General features: G+C 38.1%; 2 protein-coding genes across 2 annotated transcripts in view; both read left to right on the top strand.

Annotated features, from left to right (window-relative positions):
* Nucleotides 1–184: 184 nt before the first annotated feature.
* On the top strand, nucleotides 185–12,271 carry LOC102200589 (protein tyrosine phosphatase receptor type R). The gene is made up of 10 exons (XM_005742274.1): nucleotides 185–302; nucleotides 518–658; nucleotides 5,822–6,011; nucleotides 6,337–6,421; nucleotides 7,450–7,529; nucleotides 8,984–9,121; nucleotides 9,302–9,412; nucleotides 9,496–9,653; nucleotides 9,736–9,849; nucleotides 10,737–12,271. Exons 1-10 carry the CDS (start codon nucleotides 199–201, stop codon nucleotides 10,828–10,830), a joined length of 1,215 nt encoding a protein of 404 aa, XP_005742331.1. The 5' UTR covers nucleotides 185–198; the 3' UTR covers nucleotides 10,831–12,271.
* Nucleotides 12,272–20,775: 8,504 nt separating this feature from the next.
* Nucleotides 20,776–25,899, top strand: part of LOC102200310 (receptor-type tyrosine-protein phosphatase beta-like) — a 37,574-nt gene continuing 32,450 nt past the window's right edge. Inside the window, exon 1 of the mRNA XM_005742273.1 lies at nucleotides 20,776–21,256. Coding sequence (XP_005742330.1) covers nucleotides 21,182–21,256 — 75 coding nt within the window. The 5' untranslated portion in view covers nucleotides 20,776–21,181. The remainder of the gene's footprint in view (nucleotides 21,257–25,899) is intronic.

The following is a 25,899-nucleotide window of genomic DNA, read 5'->3' as shown; positions in this document are numbered from 1 at the left end:
CACAGTTTCAAAAGTACCGATTTGGCACCGGTATCGGATAAAACCTAAACGATACCCATCCCTAATCGTGACTGACGAACCCGAGCTGAATAACATGACTGAAAAAAATTGCAGTGTATGCCCAGTTTAAAACAGCCAGGTTAGCTCAGGAATGCAACTTAACAAGTGTGTGTGTTTCAGGTGATCGTTTCAGGAAGCATGGTCCAAGCTGAGCTCCTGCCTGCTGTAGCCACACCCATTCCCCAGCGACAGCCAATCACAGCCTGCCATCGCCTCGGTCCACCTGTCGTCCCCCTGCCAAGGTTATTTTATTTAGCCACAGACTTTTTCCCATGATGCTTTGGTAGTTTCTGTTTGAGTTTTAATAAAGTGATAATCTGATTAAAAGTCGGGACTTCTCAGCTGCATAACATCTGCAGATGTTCATAATGGGAATGATCTTAAGGAGCTCCACAGCTTGCTGCTTTGATAGTTTTTAATCAGTCTAGACTTAATTTACTCTATTTTTTCCTCATAGCCCCGCCCCCACACCTGTACCAATTATTGGTAGCAACAACCACACACCCCTACCCAGCGTGACCCCAGTTACATCCAATAACGAGCTGAAGCCCTGCCCCTCCCCCTTCAGGATGAAACCAGCTGCAGGACTTCAAGAAAGGTAAGAATTTCTTCTGGATTGTCATGTTGAAAAAACACCGGTACCAAACATGAACATCACACTTTAAGACCTGAACTCCTCTGTTGTGCTGAATGTGGTTTGGACTGAAAAAAGAGAGCCTGTCCCTGAAAAAGACATCACCTTAAATAAAACCAGACTAGTAAAGCTCTGAATGGTTTAGGACCAAAATACATCAATTGACCTCCTGACCCAGTATGAACCTTCCAGATCCCTCAGGTCATCTGGATCCGGTCTTTTATCAGTTCCCAGAGTCAGAACCAGACACGGAGAAGCTGCATTCAGCTTTTATGCTCCTTATATCTGGAACAAACTCCCAGAAAGCCTCAGATCAGCTGAAACACTCAGTTTATTTAAATCCAGGTTGAAGACTCACCTGTTCTCAGCTGCATTTGAATAAAGCACCAAATCCACACTTTAATCTTAAATTTCAAAACTTACATTTAACTACTGATTTTATCTACTGTTCTGATTTGATCTGTTTTGACTTTATATACTGTTGTTTGTTTGTTTGTTTGTTTGTTTGTTTGTTTGTTTGTTTGTTTGTTAATTAGTTAGTTAGTTTATTTGCTTGTTTTAATCAATTTTAAATCATGCTTTTTATTTGTTCTTGTTTCTAATGTCTCTGTAAAGCACTTTGAATCACCTTGTTGTTGAATTGTGCTATACAAATAAACTTGCCTTGCCTTGCCTAGTAACTGTAGGTCACACTGACGTGCGCCCAGTAGAGGTTCAGTACAGTTTCAGCTGTGTGGTAGCACACATATCTACAGTCTTATGTAAAAGCATCTGGAATCTGGATGAATTAAAATGGGAATTTTTTAATTATAAAATATTGTAAGATCAAAAAGCTACTGAATTTCAAATGGCAATGAAGCCTGTATGTTATTTATTTATTTATTTGTAATATTCAGATGGAAATGTATCTAATGAGCACTCAGTGTTTGTGAGAGGAAGAATGCGCTCCGTGTGTGTGTGTGTGTGTGTGTGTGTGTGTGTGGGGGGGTGTGGGGGGGGGGGGGTGTGTGTGTGGGGGTGTGTGGAGTAGCGTAACCTCTAACCTGTGATTGTTGGAGCAGGCAGGTGTTGAGCTGTGTACGTGCTCACAATGAGCCTTTGAACAGATGTGCTTACACAAGGTGGAAAGTGTGGTGGAAAAATTAAATCCATGATTTGTTTATTTTTTTTCAGTCTCATTTCATGGAGTCTTAACATTTACTCTCGCTGTTACTAAAGACTTGGAAGCACGAGAAATGTGTTTGGCAAGTTCGACACAAACAGTGCAAAAAGAAGAAAAACCTCTTTGAAGCTGGGTACCGTCTATTTCCTGATTATAAAATGCAAACACTTTTGTAAGCTGTTGCTTTTGATGGTGTTAGCTGCTCTATAGCTGTGATGTTAAATTTGGGATTGAACTGGATTAAGATCTGTTGACTTTAAAGGCCATGGTGTTTGATTCGCATCATGTCCAGCCTCCTCAAACCACTCAGTGAGCCCTTGTAGCCTTTGGAGAGAAGTGTTATCATTCTGGAAGAGACCGCTCCCATCAGGATAGAAATGTTGTCGTAGGATAAAAGTGATTTGCAGCAACCCTTCCTTCTAAGGGTACAAGTGGCTTTGCAGGGCACCGCAGAGTGGACCAGGAGATCCCCCTCACTATAGGGGTGAAGGGTTCAGCTTTCCCTTTTAATATATTGTCTGCCTGTTTATCAGTACCGAAGGCTTGCATTTAGACAGTCACGTAAGTTTCCTCTGTAATCAGTCTGCAGAGTGTGTGTTCATATCTATCAGAGAGGACTCAGCAGGTCCTTAGGCTGGTGTTTATATGAATAGAGGGGTCCCGTCGGACACACTTCCACACTTGTCTCAGGCTTGGAGTTGTGAGGTGTGTATTGTTAGTTCAGGTTTCCACAGTCATAAACTGATTCTTATGAACGCATTTTTATTCTTGGTCTCGAGTTGAAAGTTTAAAACGACCCCTCTTTGTCCCCTCAGTCCATCCTGTGTGTGAGCTGAGACCTCGCTCCAGGAGCTGTCTGCGTCTGATGGAGTTGATAAAGGGCTAGTTCCTGATTATACAGGGCGTCTTTAACCCAAACTCTGATATTTTCTTTCCTTAGACCTAATAAAGTCATTTTCAGCTTGCAGTGGAGATTCTTCTGGCTGACAAAGCTGTGATTAATGACACCTCCAGCTTCATAATGCAGACTTCTCTCCCGAGTGGAGTGCAATATATTTGGCAAGGCAGAAGTAGGCTCTGGAGTTTTACTGGTTTCTTCTCCACTAAATCAGATTCTTTGGCCTGTCTGATGGGAAGTATCTGAAACTCTGAGCCTTGTAAACAAACTAATTGCTGTGGAGGTGAAGTTGGTGGATCCCGAATTACAGAATTTATCAACTCTGAGTGGGATCAAAGAGTCCTGCTGATTACCTCCTCAGCAGGAGCGTGGCATCCCTGCTAGCGGATAACCAACAGCTCGAAGCGTTCTCCAACAACTAAATCACTTTCTGTGTGGACAGGCGTTTAACATGAATCGCCTCGAGTGGAAAGAATTTGCCACCTTACCTTTGAATTATCAGATTACTAATAAATTTAAAGCGGTAGGATTGTGAATCCGTAGTCCTGGTGAAGTTTTGGTCTTCTTGTGTTCCCAACCTGTGCCATATAACGTGTACACTTACTTAAACTGACTCACTCTTTTCAACAATTTGTCCCTTTGTTAGATATCATAAATATCTTAATACAAACCTTAAAAGAGTAAAAGCTTGGCAAACATTGGCAGGTGTGCCTAAAGTTTATCTCACATCTTTGTAGGTTTTTATCATCATATCGTTTCAGTAATATGATGATGTTTTTGGCTTAAAAAGTCACCCTTCGGCACATTAGTTACATAAGACGGATTTAGTTGTGAGATGCTTGGATTTGGTTGAGTAAATTAGTTTGACCTCATTTTTCTAAGTCAGACGTGTTGAGAGAACGCCGACTTACATTTTCATACAGTTGCTGTCGCCTTCAAACTTGGCTGAGGCTCATTTCCCCCCTTAAGTAGTTTCATAACTGAAAAGAAAACATCTTTGTGCGCCTCGGCTTGACGTTGAGCACTTAGGGCTTTATCTGCTGCTCCTAAGTCTTCCGCTAAATCACACTCAGACCTCTGAGGCCATTTTGTTCTGGTTACATCAGAGCGAGGTAATTAAACGTACAGTGTTCCTTAAGGTAAGAAAAGGAAGGAAGATTTCGGGCTCTGAGTGAGAACAGGATGTTTTTCTCGGTGTCTGTGTCTCACTTGTGTGTCTGTGTGTGCGTTGTCCACTCTGGATGGCAGCCAATCGCCAATCAGACAAACTGGAAGTAGCAGCATCCTGGAGAGGAAACTGGCTGACACGTAGTCAGACGAAGAGAGTCCACCCACATGAACCCCATCAAAGCACACCTTGTCTTCTGTACCTCTCGGCCTTTTGTTCCGACACTTTTGTGACACAGAAAATGTCCGAGTTCAGCTCAGCAGTTCTGCTCTTTCAACATGAAGTTTGTGTTGGTTATTAATCTGCTGTCAATAAAGAATTTCCTTTGTTTATTTAGGGATTATCACGAGATTCTTGAATAATGTAAAATGCATTGGTTATTTAGCCAGATATGTCTGCACTGGACGGGATGGCAGCACCCCATGTTTTAGACAGAAGAATGCATGCAGCATGTAATTAATATCAAGGAGGCAACAACCAGAGATGTGCAAGTAAAACCAAAGTACACAAAGTATGAAAAGTTCCAGTTTGAATTGAAAATATTCATAAAATTATCATGAATTATTGAAAAATCATGTTTTAATGAGTCTTATAAAACCAGACTTTCATGTCAATAGGTGGATGTTTGTCTGTTCATCTGGATGCTGCATATTCATCCAGGAAGAAATATTTCATCATTCATCAAAGTAACTTTTTCAGTCAGCTGACTGCAGGTTTCCCTACATTATAAACCATAAAGCCGCATAACAACTGAAACCAGCTCCAGTGCCTAACCATGAGCCACAAGTGCCATTTCATAAGCAATTACCATGCAAACTGTGAGGGAGATGGCTGCACCCCAGCTTTTTTGGCTGCTGTGACCATTAGGTCCCCTCATTGGTTCAGAGATGTCCCCTTTTCATAAAAATGGGCGTCCTTGTCAGCCCAGTCAACCCAGTGCTCCTTCCAGTCCACCATGTGCACATCCTCATCTTGTAATTATTGACTTCTGAATCCTGTTGTGCCATCTGCTTAAGCAGAAGTTGTTTGGTTTCCCCGATGTATAATTAGGAGCTCTCTTGGCACTTGACTTGAATGTTAGCGAATAAGCTAACATTTGTTGGCTAGCTGTTGATTAGCAAGACTGCAGGAATCTGTCATTGCATTACTTTGTAATTGGCAAATGGTCAGTCACCAGACAGATCAGATTCCCTGAACGTAAAATAATTGACTATATTTTTGTTATAATGGGAAGGTAACAATTCATCAAACAGACTGTCTGTGACCGGGTTTGAGCCCCAGAAGGGAATGAATCCTTCTTTGAACCATATACCCTGCTGAGGTTGGCGGTGGTTTCCCCTGCATACGTAAAACCAGATTGTGTGGAGTCATGATGACGGTGAACAGCAGTTAATTATTTTAAAACTGAATTTTTGGTTTGAAGATGTACAGGAGGAATGAGACTGAGCTTTTAAAGTGAGTGATTTGTCAGATGGAGCAAACCATTTTGAACACGACAACTTCTTTGATGTTGGGTTCGGTGGTTTGTTATCAGCTGGAAGAGCGTTGTCTCCTTATGAAAGCAAGAGTTTGTCAGACCAAACAGAGTTTTTAGTAAGAGCTGAGGTTAAATCACTGCTGTTGTAAAATAAAGTAAACAAAAATTATTTTCAACCAGTTTTGGTTTTTCTTTGTGTTAAATTATTGTCTGAAGCATTAAGGGGGATTTTTGTTTATCAAATTGCAAACTCTGAGTCAGGAAAAACCTTAAAATTGACCAAGCCAAACTGAAACTCAACCAGCAAACCAGAGAAGTGCAATAAAAAATGTAGGAAGGAAGGGAACTCGTTCGCATGATCAGCCCTTCCATTTTTTAACAAAAGCTGTCTTTGCCTCTTCCCTCCCATCCTTCCTCTGCAGACGTGGCTCTAATGTCTCCCTGGTTTTGGACATGTCTGCTCTCGGCACTGTGGAGCCCCTTAACGTCGCCGTGGTAACCCCCAGGGAGGCAGTGGCCAGGGAGTACCTGCTGTCGGCTGGCCGGCCGCTCACCCGACAACAGCTGCGCGACATCGTTAACAACACCCACAGGCTGCACGCAGAGTTCGCTGTGAGCCCGAATTTCATGCTTTGGTTGGGTTTTTGATGGGACACACTGAAATGTTGAAGGGCTGATTTACATGCAGTGATGCAGTCTTTCATAATGCCCTCAAGTTCATAGCTGGAACAGCTTTATAATGGATTTTAGAGCTCTATGTGAGAAAATCAGCAGCAGTTTCTTGCAATGAGAAGAGAAAGGCATTGCATTTTCTTCATTTACAAAGATCATTAACTAACCAAGTCAAGTTGAAATAATACTCATGTAAAGTGCATTGTGTTTTAATCTGGGTAAGAAATGTGCCATAAAATTGAAACTTGTCTTCCTAAAATCTCAGGAAATCCCAATGAACTTCATAGATCCCAAGGAGCTGGATATTCTGAATCATGGGACCAAGAACAGATATAAGACCATATTGCCCAGTGAGTATTCTCAGTGTTGCTATGGAGTTAGAAATACTTCCAAAACAATCCCAGTCTCTGATTTCCTGATGAACCAGGAAGTTGTTTTATTATGTAGGCGGGACTTAGTGTCAAAGGCCAACAACCGCAAGGACAGCTATTATCGCACCTCCCTCTTCCCCATGAGCAGACGGAACAATACATTTTCCTCTGAGCACAGTTTGTTCTCACACTGTCGGCCAGGAACTTATCCTGATTAAGACATTATGTAACACACACACACACTTACTTTTTGGTTTGTGTAGCCGTGCTTTGGGAGGAGGGTGGGGTTATCAATACAGCACTGTTCCTTCCTTCCGACCAATCAAGAGAAAGGAATGCTCACCTAGAGCTGCTGTCAATCAGACTTTCCTCTGTTCCACATTCTGTGTTGTTCTTAAATGTGCTCCAAACGTTAAAACATAACCTGCAATAGGACTCTACCAACCCTAGATGTTATAGGTAGATATCCACTGTCATCATATATTGGCTTGTTTAGGACTATATTGAAGCCTCAGCTTTTACCTAAAAATAAGTTTTCAGCAGACATTTCAAACAAATAACAGAGTCAGGTGACCTTATAGTCTGAAGAAGGCGGTTCCACAGTTTGGGAGCCACAGTTTAAAAGCACGGTCACCTCTGGTTTTAATATGATAGCGAGGGACTGTTAGATGACCCTGGTTAGGTGATTGGAGAGGTCAGCTGCATTGATAAGGTGTTAGAAGTGACACATATGAAAAGTGAATTGCAATAAATCAAGATTAGAGAAAGTGTGTACTAAAAGTTTAAGATGATTGACTGACAGTAAAAGTTTGATTTACACAATATTTCTCAGATAAAGAAAACAAGACTGGGTAAACTTTGAGACATGAGTTTCAAAATTCAGGTGCTGATTAAAAGTGATACTTTTCCTCAGAATGTTTTTGAGCTTAATTTAAACTATTCTCGTTAGTTTTCTCCTTTGTACCTTTCCTTGTGTCCTCATCTCCTGTCCTTGGTATGTTTCCTAGACCCTCATTCCAGAGTGATCCTAAAGTCAAAGAGCTCCAACGACCTGCTGAGCACCTACATCAATGCTAACTACATACGGGTGGGTAACGGCACAAACTGTCCTGCAGTCCAAGCAATCGATTTATGAACTAATACTTAACATACTTGTTGTTTTCATTTATTTTCCTTTTTCTATTCTGAAAAAAAAATTCTATTCATTATTTTCCAGACAATTAGCTTATTGTGTTTTCTTTGCTGTTTGTGTTGTTTTGATCGACTCATCTGTAGTTTCATGTTCTGTCTGTAGATCAGTTGCATAACAACAAATTGTACTCTGAGTATTATTTATTTATTTTTGCCTGGCTTACTTGTATTTCCTGTTTTTTTTGTTCTAGCTCTCAGCTGCTGTGTTTATTCTGGGAGACATTTTCGTACTTACTCAGGTTTTGAAAAACTTTTCAGTCCAGTTAATGATGACATTTGTTTTGTTAAATCTTCTCTAAACCTTAGGAAAAAACAGCAAGCAGGCTGTCATTATCACTCATCTGGAATGTAAACAGCCTTTTCTTTTTCTTCTGGCTCCTCGTCGACCTACACAGTGAAAGTATTTGCCTGTAGAAGTCTGTAATGTCGCTCTCAGACTTCCACACAATAGACTGTCTTCCTGTCAGGAAACACCACTGAAACAGTTTAAAGCGGCGGACCTCATGAGACAACCGAGGCTGTTTAATTTCTTTGTCCTACTACACACACGCACACACACGCACACACACGCACGCACGCACACACGCACGCACACGCACCAAAAATCTTATTCATCCAGAATAAGTAAGCACTTCAATTACATGAAAATAACAGCGATTATGAAATGAAACACAGCACTTTTTTTAAAAAATTTTTTTAATTTGAAGCTTAGAAATGAAATATGTTTTTGAAGTTCAGTTTGGCACGGTCTTACTGTTTGTTTTTGTTATGTCACCTGGAGTCATTAATGCACCGTTTTTTGCTCTCCGCACACATTTAGCTCAAGCTAGTTTGGAACTAGCCACATCCTGATCCAGTTATCAGTTATGTCGGTTAAAAACTGACAGCATGAGGAGCACCCTGAAATAAAACAAGTTTTTATTCACAAATGCCTTAAAGGCCATGCCAGCGAGAGAACACTGAATCACTGTTCAATTAAACTAGCTCATATACAGGCATGAAAGATTTAACCTGCTGTTTAACAGTGAATACGAGCGAATGGATCAGCTGAATAACCAAGTTAATGATGTTTTTCAGGTTCTTTATTTTAGACTAATCTACAGTTCTAACATTTTCTTGCCGTTTTTCTTTGTGTAAAAATGGTTTAAATGCAGACAAATGGGTTTTTCTACGTTTTTATTTTATTTATGTATTCCAAAATGTAACAGGTTCTTTCTTTGCACGTCTTCATGAAGTTTTGGGAAATCCCGGTATATTTTGTCTACTGCTGCTGATAGACCCTGGTGGAGGAATACATTCATCATTCTGTGAATGATGCTGACCCTGCTGTGTGATTGGTTCATTCTGCAGGGTTACTTGGGGGACGATAAGGCGTACATCGCCACTCAGGGTCCTATGGTGAACACGGTGAATGACTTCTGGCAAATGGCCTGGCAAGAGGAGTCACCAGTTATTGTCATGATAACCAAACTGAAGGAGAAGAACGAGGTAAGAGTCTAAAAAGCAAAGACTGTGGAAGAAAGAGCGTCTTCTTAATGCCAGGGTAGATTTTAAGTGTTGTAGGCGCTGAGTGTATAGCAACAAAAATGGAGTGATCTGGAAAGTGCTCAGCAGAAGTGAAAGGTGAGCTGAAGTTAATGAATGCCGTCTTTGTGCTTTCCTCTGTAGAAGTGTGTTCTGTACTGGCCGGAGAAAAGAGGCATCTATGGGAAGGTTGAAGTGTTGGTGAACAGCATCAGAGAGTGCGAACACTACACCACTCGCAGCCTCACGCTCAAGGTACACGTTGCACAGCAGGGAACGTGTTCTCATCAGAGCTGAGAATCAGGACTAATATGTCATGTATGTTTTCATGTATGCAGTGTGGGAACCAAACCCGCTCTGTGCAGCATTACTGGTACACATCGTGGCCTGACCACAAAACCCCGGTCTCAGCACTGCCGCTGCTGCAGCTCATGACTGACGTAGAGACGGACAGACGGGCCGCCACCAACGTGGGACCAGTTATAGTCCACTGCAGGTACTGACAGACTGACCGACAGCGTGACAGTTCTGTTACTACTATATAATTATGAAATGACACCCTGCTCGTTTGATCGCAGTGCTGGGATTGGGCGAACGGGATGCTTCATCGCCACGACGATGGGCTGCCAGCAGCTACAGCTGGAAGGAGTGGTGGATGTACTGGGCATCACCTGCCAGCTCCGAGCCGACAGGTAACACACGTGTACTCCTGCAGGTTTTTACTGATGACCTGCAGGTCCTCACTTCCATGATTAAAACAATCTAAAGGGTGTTAAAAAGCTGACATTTAAACCTCTAACTGGCTCTTGTAAGAAAGTACCATTAGTCACTGAGAAACATGGTTTTTGCATAAACTCTGAAGCTGCCTCGCTTGTCTTTGTGGTCATTTTAAGTTTCTGTGGTCTCTTGGTTTCCCTTTGAAGGCATTGAGTGTGTCTGACATCCTTGCAGTTGTTTCAGACCTTTTGGTGATAGTCTTGTTTTAGTTTGTGGTCATTTTTTTTTATCTCTTTCTGGTTGTTTTTGTTTACAATGGTGTATATTATGTGTATCTGGACATTTATTTTTTTTATTTTTTCCCCTCCTCATTTGTGGAAATTTAAGGTGTCCTGCAGTTGTTTTGTGTTGCATCGATTGTTTAAACTGGTTTTGGCAGTTTTCTTTCTGTGTGGTCGCTTTTTTCCTTGCCATTGATGATTATGTTCAGTGTTTAGTTGTTGTTGTTTTTTGTCCTCTTTGTGGTTGCTAAAGCGCTCATTGAGGACCTTTTTTAAACATGTATCCAATACATATCAATTTAAATTAAATTATTAGTAATCATAACAAAGTTTGAATGATTGGACGAATATGACTTTGATTTGTTGAGTTCATCAGGAGTTGTTTTGGAGATTTGTAACATGTTGCCCAGCCTTGTTAAGTGACATAAGATACATAAATTGCAAATTTGACTTTGTCTGCACTTTAGAGTCAGATGGTGTGTTATGGTTTATTGCCAGCACTAAATTCATCCCTATTGCATGTTTTAAACAAATAGTTTTGCTTCTCATTCCTAACTCTGTCTCTCTCTTCCGTTATGTAGAGGAGGCATGATCCAGACAGGTGAACAGTATGAGTTTGTCCATCATGCCTTGAGCCTATATGAAGCCCGTCTATGTGCAGAAACTGGCCAGTGAGGTTTATCCACCTGACGAAGGTACAAGTTTAACCTGGAAGTGTGCTAAAACAGTCCTCTGCGGGTGTGAACTGTGGTTTGGGAAGTCTGGGAAATTCTGGAGGAGGCCTTGGAATTTGATGGACAGCATGGACAACCAAGCAGGACTGTTCTGGGAAGAATCTGCTCAAGGAAAAGGGAAAGGCAAATTATTAAGAATGGAATGTATCTTTTCATCTTTTCTTTTTCATCAAACTCTGTGGACCCGCCCATTTCACTTAACCAACCGATTGTTGGATCGAGTTTTAACTAACCAGACTCTCCCATAATGTCTCTTTTGTCATGGAGACTTAACAACTTCAATTTACTGAAACTGATGGTACATTGTTCAATAACACTGTTGTGTTTATGTCTTCTAGCATTTTCATTATTTTGTAATGTGGTGTTTTTATAAAAATGGCAACTGAAAAATGACTGTTAGCTGCACCATTGGTTAAACTATTCTAGTACAGTTGAACCAACACTTACCTGTTTGTGACCTCAGCATGCTATTCATTACTCTCTGATTTAGTCACAGTGCACTTCCTACACTTAGGCTAAGACAAGGTTCAAATGCTCCTTTTTTTTTTTTTACCTGTTATTTATTGGTGGGTTTTCTTTTTTCATATTTTTTCACAATCTCATTGACTTATTAAACTATTGCACATCAAACTTCTCAGAGATGCCAAACACACAAACTAGATTGACATCAATAGGGCTAATGCTAGGTTCAGATACATTAACAACTGACATTAGTAGTTATGTAAGCTTGTAAGCTAATGGATAAACAGCTAACAAATAAATTCTTTTATCAATGGTTGCCCATGGGGTAACAGCAACTTTTACATTCTTGTTTCTGTAAGTTTCCCAGCTTTTGCTGAGGTCCCAAATGGGGCTACCTTTAACAACATGCTAAAAGCTAACAAAGCAGATTGATGCTAATCTTCTGCTAAGCTATAGTTCTTGTAGTACAGCAAAGCAATTAGTGGCTAATTATAGCTCCAGTAGTTTTATTGCTTTAATGTTGATAAATATATACTAACCACTTAACTCATGCTATAACTAGTAGTGCATTATCCTAATACAGTATTTTTGTTAAACCAATTAAATCTAATATTCTGCTGCTAAGCGAAGCTTGTATTGTGGTGTTAACAGTTGTTTATGTAATATTCATCAAGTACAGCTCCAGAGAGGTTCTGGCAGCAATGCTAAGTCTGGGTAATATGGTAGCTGTAACTTACAATGCAAAAGAAATATTTTTTTTTCTTTATCACCTTTATGTTAACACTTAAAAAGACCAATGAATAATACATTAAATAAATAAATAAACAAATGAAAATACATAGGGAAATGGAAAATGGTGGCTTGCAAGGTATCTCACAAGTAGTGTTTTTAATTGTTAAATTAAAAGTCAAAACTTTGATTAGGGCTGTGCGATATGACCAAAATCTCATATCCCGATATAAGACATCTATCGTCCCGATAACGATATAAATCACAAAAATTTAACATTTTCTATAAATTCTGTGAATCTCGGGCAGCTCGACTTGCGTGAAGTGTTTCCAGCTGGGCGTCGTGTAACTGGAGTAGAGTGTTTTAATGCTGAATGAAACTATACATTTTTAGACATAAGTTGTAACGGCCGCCGTTTTCTTTGTAAGTATTTATTACACGGCGTGCTGCGGGGAAAAGCCTGTTCTAATGTTTGAGTCTAAGGTTTATTTTTTAACACCTGATGGCTCTTTTTTTGCTTCTCATCCGTAAATACTCTGCATACTCTTTCACGTGATTCAGTTTATTTTGAAAAGTCTAAACAGGATCTTGAGCTTTATTATGAAAGGTTTATGTGGAAAATAAACAAGCGGACACGCAATGGTTTTGTTGCTAACGACAACGCATTAAACAGGCGCTTGTCCGTCCGTAGTGTGGTTATATTAAATATAAGAGAAAGAGAGAACTTTAAGAAATTAATATAGCCACTACAGTGACCATCAAAATGACGAAAAAATATTGCCTTAAACAGTTTATTTTGTGACACCACGAAACAAACGATAGTATAAAATGAAATGATAGATGTTTTTATATTGTCATCCAATATATATCGTTATATCATACAGCCCTATATTTGATCTATAATTAAATCAGGTTGTGATTGCTGAAGAGCACAGGGAGTGTAAAGAAACAAAACAAAAAAAATCATATTTTAGCTTTTGCCTAGAAATCCCCCCAGCTGTTTGAACCCTGCCTAACTGAAGGGGATTTGATATAGCTACTTCAAGCTCTATATTTTTATTTAAGGTCTTTGGTAACTTCGCATGATTCATAGTTCAAATGAACAGACTGTAGCAAAGGACAACAGTGGTCTTCTCTAAAATGAGTGTTGCCATTTTAGTTTGGCTTTCTAAAACAGGGTCAAAAAATACAAGCCATTCCTGATGCCACAAATACGAAATTAGTGCTGCTCGGTCTCAGAGTTTACACTCCATCTATTTAACCTTGTCTAGCAGTGACATGTTCCCTGTTGTGTGATATATTGCTTTATACCAAAAATGTGAAATATGGTGCAGTCATCACATCGATGTGCTGTTGTAAATTATGTTATTTAGTGAGTATGTTATTTTGGTGTATCAAAGTAATAATAGCTTTATTTTTATACAGTTTTTACATGTTTTTGATGTCTTTAGCAGTCCTTTGTCAACTGTAGCCATTTGGGCTACATATCTCATTATCATTAAATGTTTGACATGAATTAAAAATTGGCTTTTGGTCTGTTGGAGACAGAAAATCCAAGCTTGACTCAACCTCAAACCTTAGTTTTGTTTAAGCCTCTCTCTGTGTTGGAGCAGTAATTTCTAAATTTCCTTAAACTAAATTACAGCTAAAGAAAAAGTATCGACTCTTATATTTGTCAGTAAATTATTTTTTAAAGAACCAATAGACTACTTTTTTTTTAACAAAATGTGAAACAAAAATAACAATATTGAGACATCTATTTCAGTTTTCTGTTAGAGATCAGAGGTTTCAACACTAATGTCAGTAATGAAGAACACTGGCATTATCATCTAATATTCTCTCTGTGTGAATGGGGAAAACCATGTACAGTACATGTTAAAGTGCTATTAAACCCAATGTGGGCAGTTATCTTTTCAAAGTACACATCACAAAAACACAAATCTCGCTGCTATAACTGGGAGCATTGGGATCAGACCGTTAAGGGAAAATAAACAAGAGGAACTTTAAAGACTTTTTCTATGTAACAATATATTTTTATTTACTTCTTTACTTATGATACAATCATGGGACTTCGGACCAGAGTCTCTTTGTCTGCACGTCCAACGTGCCTCATGGGACCATCATCAACCCGCTGTTCACTTCAGCAAATTCAGGAACTGGATGACGAATCCGGATATTTCAGTAGTGATACAATTTTCTCTGTTTGAACTGACTGAAGTGAAAGTGGGTTCAGCCCAGCCTCCATGCCCTCTACAGCAGCGGGCACAACAACACACACTGCCTCTGACGTAGTATTGTGTACAGTAGGATGTGGTTCATGTTCTGTACTTGTATTGTTGTTGACTGTTGATGGAGCTTAAAGGGACCCTAAATGTTTAAAGAATTATCATACTGTAATCACATTGTATTGAAAACAATTTAGAGTGCATTTCATTTTTTTGACATGAAATTTACAGCTTCCGGGCTCTTAGTGTTTATTGTAAGAATTCAACTTTCTGCTGAAGATCTTTAAATTTACTTCTTTTTTTTTTTTTTTTAAACTCAGATGCTAATGTATAGCCATTTAGAGAATGTTCTTCTTTCACTTCATTAGAAACTACTGCAAGCTTACGTTTTAATTTCTTGACTCAGAATGAATACAGAAACTACAGAGTGAAATTTGCAAAAGTCATCGGCACTGGATGATTATTCTGGCTCATTCCAGGAAATCAACAATAGAAACTATGAGCATGTGGACCAAACAAAACTAAAACTTCCAATCATTTAAAAGTGCTAAGGTGTGTATTTACATTATTATACAGGAGTCTAGCATTGTCTTGTACTTTGAAATTTTAAACTTAATATAAAGCTAAATCTTAAGCACCTGAAAAGCTGTTTACCATTTTCACATGCATAGTTAACTATGTTGGCACAGAGACTATTTTTAAACTTGTGCTAATATATGACCCACTTTCAGCACATTAAAAAAATTAAGGTGGATGCTTCTCATCCAGCATTGACAGCTGAGTTAAACAGGCAAACAGATTACACAATAGGGAAACTCTCCAAGCTGGATCCAGTCCAGAGTCACTTTGTTATCAGAGTACACTCTCTGTAGATCAATAGTGGCAAGATTTTTTGGGGGTCTTCTGGGGTAAAAATGAAAAATACTGCAAAATATTTAAGTGACCATATCCATTTGTATTTAATGTCTATTATTCAAATATTGAAATATAGTGTATCCAAAAAGTATTTTTACACAAACCGTTCTTGAAACATGCCAGCTGCCCGCAGGTATTATGGGTTACAGTCTAAATTTAATCTGTCTAAACTCTTTTGGCTGACTAAAACTTGTTTGCCCTTTAACAGCCTTAGCTAGCCAAAGTCGATCAGCTTATCAGTTATGTACGGATCTGTTCTTTAGTTCAGACATAAACCGGTCCCCAACCTTTTTGCACCATGGACCGGTTTATGTCTGACAATATTTTGACAGACCGGCTTTTAAGGTGTCGCCGATAAATGCAACAAAATAAAACCAGTACCAAAAATAAAAAGATTTCTTCATAACACGTGTGAAAAGACCCAGGGAAACTGAGTTAATGATAAAAAATAACGAAAAAAAACGATTAAAAACACTGAAAACCATAAATTACACGCTCGAGCCTCAACTCTCGCGGCCCAGTACCAAACGACTCATGGACCGCTCCCAGTCCATGGGTTGGGGACTGGCTGGTGTAGATTGTACCTAATTAAAAAATCTACTCATTTGCAAACATTACCCTATTGAGGAATTTTAGCTAATGAAACGTTTCTAGCCCAGTGGTTCAAAGGTGTTTTAATTTAAATCTTCGGTCTCTCTTGCACATTGATTCATGTGGTATTAACTTCTTTTCATGAATACATGCATTGGAATACTACTTTCTTAAGCTTTACCAATTCTGCTATGAGTTGTACATGTGCATTTACTCAAAGATCATTTTTAATTGTACAGTTTAATTTGTATGTATATATATATATATAACATTACGGTCCTTTTAAACTTCTTTTGTGTGGGCATTACAGATCAGTCAGAGTACACTTGATACTAATTAGTGTATGTACGGTCTAACTATTATACCTATGAAACATGGCTTTTTAATGTATTACTAACCAGCTTGAATGTTGTAATGGTTCAGAACATTAGCCACTGAGTAGTGCTGTAACCTTGTTATCTACTCTATCTACATATATATATATATATATATGTATATATATCTATATTGTTACCTGTAACCTGAGGATTAAAAACACTGGACATGAAAAATATGGATTCCTGTTTGCTTATCTTCATTGACTCTTTCCATGTTTGTGTTTATAATCCATCTAAATCCATAATTGAATGTTGCCAGAACTGGGGTGGCAGCATATAGGCAAATAAAAATAGAGGACCTAAATTTATTTTGTCCAAATAATATCCAAGGTTTTTACATGTGTATTGTACACTAACTTGAATAGAGGAATCAAACATGTGGGAGTATTGCAGCAGCAAGGACTTGTATAAAAGTTGACAGATTATATTGTTGTCTAAACGTTTCTGTAGATTTAAAACCAGATACCGGCAGGGCCATAAATATTTGGACAGTGAGACAATTTTTTAAGTTTTACATCAAACATTAATAACATGTTGGACGTGCAGACTTTCAGCTTAAATTCAGGGGATTTAACAACAGTGTTCGATGAATGGTGTTAGTTTTTTTCCATCTGTAAATACAATACTTCAAAGTTTTGTATGAATTCTGATAAAAGTTTGTAGGAGTGTAGAGTGGGCTCATGTTAACAGTCTATTCAAATTTAACTTACACCCACCAAGGTCTTCAGGATGAAGTGATTTAGTGATTTTTATAGTTACAAATTGACAAAAACAGACTACTTTATAAATCCCAGAGGAAATTATGAGGGTACGGTTGCTCGAAGATAGTACAAACATAACTCACTAGTTAAAGTACTAATAATAAATCATACAAAAAATTTAAAAAAAAATAGCTCTATTGAATACAAATAGGTCTGATGTATAAATATTCCAAAGTCTTACATAAAATTGAATGAGATAAATTTGAAAGTGCCTGTCTTATCATACTGACTGTAATTTTCTCTGTGGAGGATGTGACAGTGTGCAGCTACTGCAGTGTGTACTTGTGCTTTAGATGGAGGAACTGTACAGAGACAGAGCCACAGGCACAAATGACTTCCTGTGTCATTCAATGGTGCCTAACTTATCAATTTCCTTACGAGTATGGTATATATTGTGTAGCTGACCTCTGACTTCTCCTTCAGGGTTAGTAGATCTGAAGGTCAAAATGATAATAAAAGGCCATATAGAACTGTTTTTAAACATTTTATTACTGCCACTGTTTGTATTGACAACACATAGACATATAGGATGATATGAGGATTCTAAATATTTGACTATGGACCTTAGACCTTTTCAAGCTCAAATTTTCATAAAATGTCCTTTGTTTTTATAACTTTGTTTAAAGTTTTGCTGCCTATGTTTATATTGGTAACATTTAGGAAATGGCACTGCTATGTGGGCATTCAAACTATCACGTTATAGTTTGCGTCTAAATATCGTGTCCCATTCGACCTCTGGCCTTGACCCCATTTTCAGAAGTAACTGGAAAAAATGCAAAAATAGTTTCCCTGAACATCTCAAACATATAATTTCAGTCCGTGATTATAAGCAGACTATAATTACATAAGTAATAATATTTTTGATTTTCATTTCACAAATGTTCTGCAGCAAAAATACTGCTTTATATTTACGATGTATATTAGCAGGTTTTTTTTTTCATGTGATATCCCACAAAATATCTAAACCATGAAAATAACTTCAGTTACTTCTCTGTAAAGTCTTACATGGTGTAAAGCTGTCTGGGGTGCAGGATTGGAGCCTCTGGTTGCCAAATGTTGACATTTAAATGCTGAAGTTATGCGATGACATTAAATATTTTTATCTTATTATTTATTTTTTACTTTTTATGTACTTTAATAAATCAAGAAGCAGTGATGACAACAACAAAATAAAGATGTGCTGATAAAAATATTCAGCATGTAAATATCAAGAAACACAGGAAATATGTTTGGTACTGAAGGCCATAAAAACATGTTCATATAATACCTAGTCTGGTATAGCAAATGGAAATTTATATAAACAACCTAATATGACAATAATATTATAATCCAACAGTCAAAACTTCAATTTACAAAGTGTATCTGAAAAGACAGACATAAATGGGAAAAAAATATTTATACTATTATTTAATAGTATATGTAGGGATTCTGGAAACATTGAGAAGTTACGATATTACAGCTGAGATAAGTTAATTTACTGTGGTTAAATTTAAAGTTTTAATCCCAGCATTTAATCAGCATCTTCTCAATAAACAGCAGCTAAAAAAAATTAAATGGGGAATTTTTAAAGGGAGTTGTCTCAGTTTCTAAATTAAGCATCATGTATTTGTATGTGCAAATGTTTTTGAGGTATGTGAGCAATGTGGCGTTACAAAAACACCTAAAAGTCTCATTTGAACAGAGACTGGGAGAAGCGGTCAACATGACATGAAAAAGTGACACACTTATAGAGCTTACTTTGGGAGAGAAACTTTTAGTATACAGTAAAATAATAAGAGTAACCCCTGCACAAACTGTTGCATTGAAATTTACCAGATTCCATAAAATGAAATGTTTAATGGTCAGAGTTACACTAAAGACTAACTTGTGTAGAGCTGAAAACTTTTGTTCCTAGAATCTATGATTAAGAGAGAGAGAGAGAGGAGGGGAACAGGAAGGAAGGAAAAAGGTGGGGATGACTAAATGTGGCTCAAACTAACTGAAACAAAAGGAGTTTGGCCTTTAACTTGTAACACTGCTTCATAAAGAAGTCGACTTTGACCTTTTCTGGCTCAGATTTGATCTTTGGCAGCCCTGGCCAAAAATCTACTGATCATTGTCTTGTTATTGTGGATAATTAAGTGTATATATTTTGGGAGGAAAGGGGAAACAGTAGAGAAATTCATAACACAAAACTGAATTAGAATTATTACGTTTTTTACAAAGATAATATAAACAAAACTCCATCATGCTAGAAAGCTAACCAGAGGCCTGAAAGCACAATTATAGCTAATTAGGCATTACAGACAAGAACCAACAAATCTGAATTTTCCAACATAACTTTCATGGTATTTATTATTTTGACTTGTATTTGTTGAAACTACAAGATAAAAGTTGTACAGTGAAAAGTGGAAAAGCTGAAATTTGATTTCCAGTATTTAGCAAGAAATGGAGCCCCCTTGCTGTCACGTTGCTCCTTTTGAGAAGTATTGGTTGCATATATTTAATGCATATCCATTAAATAAACCATGGCTCTGTCTCGTTATACTGACCTATTAAACCATCAATCCATTTTCTGATGCTTATTTTGGTCCATGTCATGGTGACCACAGTGTAACCAGAAATGCCCAGACCTCCCAATCCCTAAATGAGGCCTCTAATTCCACTGCAGGGACACCGAGCCAGCCTAGAAGCATAATCCAGCACGTCCTGGGTTGGCCTGCTCCTGGCAGTAATGCATGGAGTATATTATCTAGCTGGTGTCCAGGAAATGTCCATGGCCTCAGGCTTTGAGGTACTAACCCTTACTCCTTGATTTGCACTCAGCTGCAAACTGCTGCAGGGCAAGCCAGAGTTCATCACTCAGTGAAGCAATCCTTGGGCCACCTTAAATATACCACCTAACAGGAACCTTTTCACGAAAGGCTGCCGACAATTACCTAAAAAGAATTGTGGACAAAGGGCAGTGCTGGTGAAGTCCAGCACCTGTTGAGAATGCCCATATGGAAAAGATATATATAAAACTTATAAGGTTTGTATCTGTCTTGTGTGAAACTTGTATGAAAAGCATACAAGAGTAAAAACAGATATAAGATCCCTTGAAGAATTATATAATGAAACTTGTATGTTTTGGATACTTACTAAAACAATATATGAAAGTAATGTGAAAGTGGCTACTTTCATGAGTAAATCATATAAGTTTTTACTATTTCTTTTCCATATGGGTGAGACCTGTTGTTGTCAGTGCAAACAAAATTCTAGCCACTACATGGCTAGAAACGGAAATGTTTAATCAAGAAACTTTATGGATTATATCTTTTCTTAAGATAGAGTTTAGTCATACATATAAATTCTTATATGAATATAATCATCATTGATGTTGGCTCTATAAAAATAATTCCCCAGCTCTTTGATGCACTGGTTTTATGCTCTCTGAATATCCAGCAGGTCACTTGCCATTGAAGGGAGTAACAGTGGCTTGGCGTTTAGCTTGTAAACCTACTCAATAGAAGACTTGTTAGAGTTGAATATACAGCTGAGCCGAATATAGACCCACAGAAACAGCAAAGTTACTAATGGAGCGGCATCCAAAGACAAAGCTGTCACTAAAAAAGAGAGACAGAGCAAACTTTAAACTTCAGTCTCAGTGAGATTTAATCAAACACTCGTCTCTATTTTTAACATCTACCTCTGCTGTCAGTGCATCAAGGTGTGCTGCTATTGTAGTTGCAGGCCTATTTTTAGCCTCCATCCAGGCTGGGTTTGTAGTCGTGCCTTTGCAGTGACTCACAGGTCTGTTGGCCTGATTGAGGAAGTCCGCTACTGAGTCCCAACCTCAACACTATAGAGTGACAGACAGACAGGCAGGAAGAGAGACATACAGCTGGTGAGACAGGGAGCGCAAAGAGGGGAAAGGCTGTTTTACTTTGAGAGTTTTAAGGAGAGGATGGACACGAGGCAGAGCAGAGACGACGGATAAATAAAACCACATTTCCTGGGAAAATTTAAATTTTTTGTCTAAAAAAGGAATAATTTTTTAAAAGATATTAAAAAGGACATTTAACCACTTTTTCTCAACATTTTTCTTCGGTTTCCTATCAGGATTTGGATTCTTTGCTGAACACAAAAGAGACTAAAGAGAAGGATATTTTCTACCATCCACCTGAAACAGTGAATACAAACACACCCGTCCTACCTCAGGCTTAGGATTATGGTGGTGCATGGTCCGCGTGGGGATCTGAGACAGAATCAAAATGCTGAAATGTAAAGTTTGCAGTTATTTCTGCTGTCTGCGGTTCACCTCGTTGCTGCTGCTGATGCTGCATCAGGTCAGTCTGACATTCATGATCTGTGTAGAAAAGGAGCACATACATAAGAAGCTTCAAATGTGATATCAACCTCGTGCGATCTGAGTTACTCTTTAGATTAACTTTGATCACTCTGCATGTTCCTGTAGTCCAGGGTCATCTCGGACACAATGCAAACTTTTTTTACTTTTCCAAATATGTAATTTTTTTTTTTTTTAGAAATTTAGTAATTATTATATATTTCATGGACTTTTACAAAAATGCAACAAGAAAAGAAACAAAGTGCTTTGTGAACAAGTCTCCGCAACTCTGTTTTCAAAAGTGTGCCTAATACAAGATGAGCAAATATTAAATCATGGTTTCTTTCAGTTCTTTAAATTAAACTGCAAAATAAAACTGGCCCTTCTTTTTTTACATTTTAAATACCAAAGCAGTCAGGTGTGAATAAAATACACGCAATGAGATAAATAAAATGAAATCCATGTGAGATGTTACATAGAGTAGATTCACTGTTTAGCGTAAAAAGATGAAAACAGGTTAATTTATGTTAATGTCAAGCTTTTTTAAGGACCTTGTCATTCTTAGTTAGAAAACTTGAGATATAACAGCAAACCTTTGTCTTAAACCAACCAAATATATATACATATACGTATATATTTAGAACAATCTGTATTTTTCATCCTTTTAAGAAAGATTTGTCTTCATGACAAACAAATCTTGGTGTTAGCATCCATCAGGTCACCAGTGAACTATGCATAGTGTTTGATTTGATTAACATTCAACACTTTTCAAAGGCTTTTGACCTGTTCTAAACACCAAAATGGAAATGTTTAATCAAGAAAATTGCCAGAAATGTATGAGACTTTATTTGAAATGAACCCTTTAAAAATTATAATTTAGACTTTGAGTTCGATACAAACAAAAGTTTGTGCGATACAGTTTGTCTTCTTTGGTGACACCTGTTACTGCAAAGGGAAACCTCATAAAGTGCCATCTCTCTTTGTGTTGCTTTGAGCTCCAACATGTGATGGAGCATTTACACAATCTAAAACATTTTTCTATGTATAAAATGATTTCTTTTTGCACGGTTCACTTCATTAAATATACTTCCATCCACTTTAACCTCCTAAGACCTGAACTCTTCCATGTCATGCATTTTTAATTTCTCTTTGATATTTGGACATATTAGGACCTGATGAATGTAAAAACAAAGAATTACCAGATTTTTTTTTTACCCAATTTTTGTTTCTGAGAAAAATGAGATCCACAATTGAGAACATTTGTTTTAAATTTCGATAGAACAGTGGCGTATAATGTCCTTGTAAGTGGATATCAGGCCCTTGTAAAGCAAAATTTAGTATTTTGGTCTAGACAACCCAAAATGTAATGTCCACATATGTGGACCCGGCGGTTAAAACACTCAAACAAGCGAGTCACTTGTTTGGCGCTAAACCAAGGATGTGATTGCAGAAAAGCAGAGAAGAAACACATGCTCCTGATGAATGTATTTCTAGATTACAGTTCCAAATAATAAATATGTATTTTTTTTTCAGAAGTAAAAAAAATGGGATGTTCTTACTATCATTGCTTCAGTTTCATGTTTCTTTATGTTTGTTCAGTGAAAGAAACACTGAACAGAACATTTTACTTCTAGCCAGTGTCTTCAGGTTTACACTCTGATGATTGTTGGCTGAAACCAAAAACTGCACATCAGCAGGTTTACCCAAGTAGCAGTGAAGGTTTGGCTCCTGTACAGTTTTGCTTGGGCCATATTTGACTTTGACTGACTGCCTAAAATCTCCCAGAGGTTTAACGATGACGTGCCACATATGAGGTGTGCTATGACATGTGGGCCACATTTGGACATGTCATAGCACACATTTTCCAGTGCTTAACTTTTGCAAAATGAAGCCCAGACTAGTCTCACTGTCAGTTATCTGGGTAGGACAGGGTTAATGAGTCTGACCTCACAGTAAGCCAAGGTTTAGCTCACATTAGTGTTTGGGGGCAGTTCAGGCGTTTCTTTATTAATAAAGAATTCCAACTATATCAAAGTATATCAAAGCCGATTGAAGGTTGATTTAACCATAACCTCATGCTGCTACTTCTGTGATTAGTAAGTTACACCAACATTTATACAGTCTCATTTTCCTCGGTCGCACTTCCTTCTCTTCCTGACTGTCGCCTCATTGCCGCATTGTTGTCTCTGAACTCCCTGAACTTCATTATCAGTGACAAATTGTTTTATTTTCTCTTGTGCTGGCCAAAATTTGAGGACAAAAAGCTCAGAAGCAACTATCTCCAACTTTATTATCGTAGTACAGAGGAGGTCAGTTCAACAGTCAAACCCAAAACATGATAGAAACGCACAAACATGCAGTCGCAGCTCTTTAAATAGCACAGCTGAATAACTGTCCGTGCGGTGGATACTTCAGAAACTCTGCAGCTCTCAAAGCCTTAAAATCAGCCCTTTTACTAAAATAAACTCTTAAACTTTATACTTCGCAGCAGACGCTGACAGTAGTTGCTAAAAAGCTTGTTGGTTTGATCGGTCAGTTTCTGCCATTTCTGATTGGACCAAATACATTTGATTCTATTTTTGCTCATTTTGGGTGACACTTTGATAGCTTTGTGCACATTAGTCTCATTAATTAAGGCTGTTTTGTCAAAGCTGCACTGCTGGTATGACTAAGTCACACACAAAGTGTCCATTGGTGTGTAGCTTGACAGAGTGGGATATTACATTGGTGATAAAGGTGTGTGAATCTCAAAGGTTATTAATGTTGTTGGCCAAGTAGCAACATCTGGGGCCATTAGACAAAATCTGCTGTTCCACTGATGTCTACTTGAGGGTTCAAAAGCAAGTCAGTCCCTATAAACATTTTAAAATGCTCAACTTTAAAGCAGGAATTATGTATAAATACGTTCTCTGTAGCTAATTTAGTCTCTTCATAACAATTGTACAGAATATTTTTATAACTTACCTCTTTAAATTGGCTTACAGTTGGCATTGTTGGGGGCCTGGTCTCTTTGACTGCTAAATGGACGGTGGCACAGGTGGCTGGAGCTGCTAGCTGTGTGCTAGGCTTCACCTCAGTTAACTGGAGTCACTGAACTGGACCTCTGGACTGTGTTTGTGCTGTTGGAGTGTTGTGGAGCATTTTTAATGACATTATCTGACCACTAATATGGCTGCTGTGAGGTTATTGTACTAACAGACCGTCCAAGATGTCTGAGCTGCAGTTTTGAGGAGTTATATTCTAGGATTTTATTTGGATGTTACAGAGCACTGATTAGCAGGAGTTTGTGTGATGCTCTGATACAGTCTATGGATGCAGCGTGCTAACTAATTTAGCTGGCATTAGCTGATAACTTAGCACTCTTCAAAATGCAACTGGTGGCATCACTGTGTCCATCTGTGATCCTTTCCTAAACCCAGTTGAGCTGTTTTTAGGGTCTGAACCTCAGTGAGTTAAATTGAAAGCCAAAAACAAGTCGGAAAAAACAAACTACAGAACAAGGTATAGAAAGGACTCTAAAAATAGCCGCTCAACTTACACCACCCCCCTTACTTCCCAGCGCCTACTTTGCAGGTCAAACTGGGCTCTTACCTCTCAGTGGTTGGAGCATCAACACCAAAATATGCCCCTATTCATGTGTGAGTCAAAATCAGAAAAATATTTGGAAAGCAGAAAATATTAAAGAAAAATGAAAAAAAAAGTTTTTGTTTGCTGATCAAAATTAAGAAGGGTGGGGAAAATTTGGACTCATGATCTGAGTACTACTTAAGTTTTGGCTCCTCTGTAGCTAGAACTTCAGAAATTTATTAGAACAATGGGATCAAAGTACAGCAACGCCCAACGTCTTCATTTTGGGAATGAACCTCCTGTAGACTTGAAAGCAGACTATAAAAGTCTGTTGTTTCCTCCCTTATGGAAAACAGGCTGCAGATTCCTGAACGCTCCAGCATCAACATGTCTGTAGAAACTGTTAACCATATTTGGACGATAGGGTGGTATTGGCTAACAGATACAGAGACCTGCTCATTAGTGCTCAGCAACATCCAAAATCAGTTCTTAGAATTTCAGTACGGTGGACCTGAGAGGTCAAATGCACTGCAACTCAAGGCAGAAAAGACAGCATCAGCTCACAAAAGACATCCTCATGAAACACGATGGAGACAGAAGTGACGAGCTAATGGTAAACGGCTAGAAGCGAACATATAATTACAATATTAAACAACTCATCCCATTAAAACACACTTTACCTGCATCCTGTAGCATAGTTTTTTTGTGAGATTTTCTTTTCCTTTATATATATATATATCTATATATATCTATATATATATATAGAATCCTCAAAGACTTCATTGTTAGAGCTTTACAGGAGTCATACCTTTTGGTGCATTTCTAATCACCTGACCAATAATATGGCTCCTGTGCAGTTAATTGTATCAAACAGTCTATAAAGTTTGAGCCATGGTGGCCCTGAGAGTAAAACTGCAGGTCCCCACGAAGTACCGTAGGAAAGAACACCAGTTCAACTGATTTTATTTTGGCATGTAAAAATGTGGAACGTTTTTCTCAGATAACTGAACATGACGTACAGTGTCAGAAAAGATTATGATATTGTTCAAAATATCAGAATGTAATTTTAACTATTTT

Source organism: Pundamilia nyererei, unplaced genomic scaffold (genome assembly GCF_000239375.1).
Source record: "Pundamilia nyererei isolate P.nyererei 1_Seehausen unplaced genomic scaffold, PunNye1.0 scaffold00119, whole genome shotgun sequence".
Lineage (NCBI taxonomy): Eukaryota > Metazoa > Chordata > Actinopteri > Cichliformes > Cichlidae > Pundamilia > Pundamilia nyererei.
This window is presented reverse-complemented; position numbering and strand designations above follow the sequence as displayed.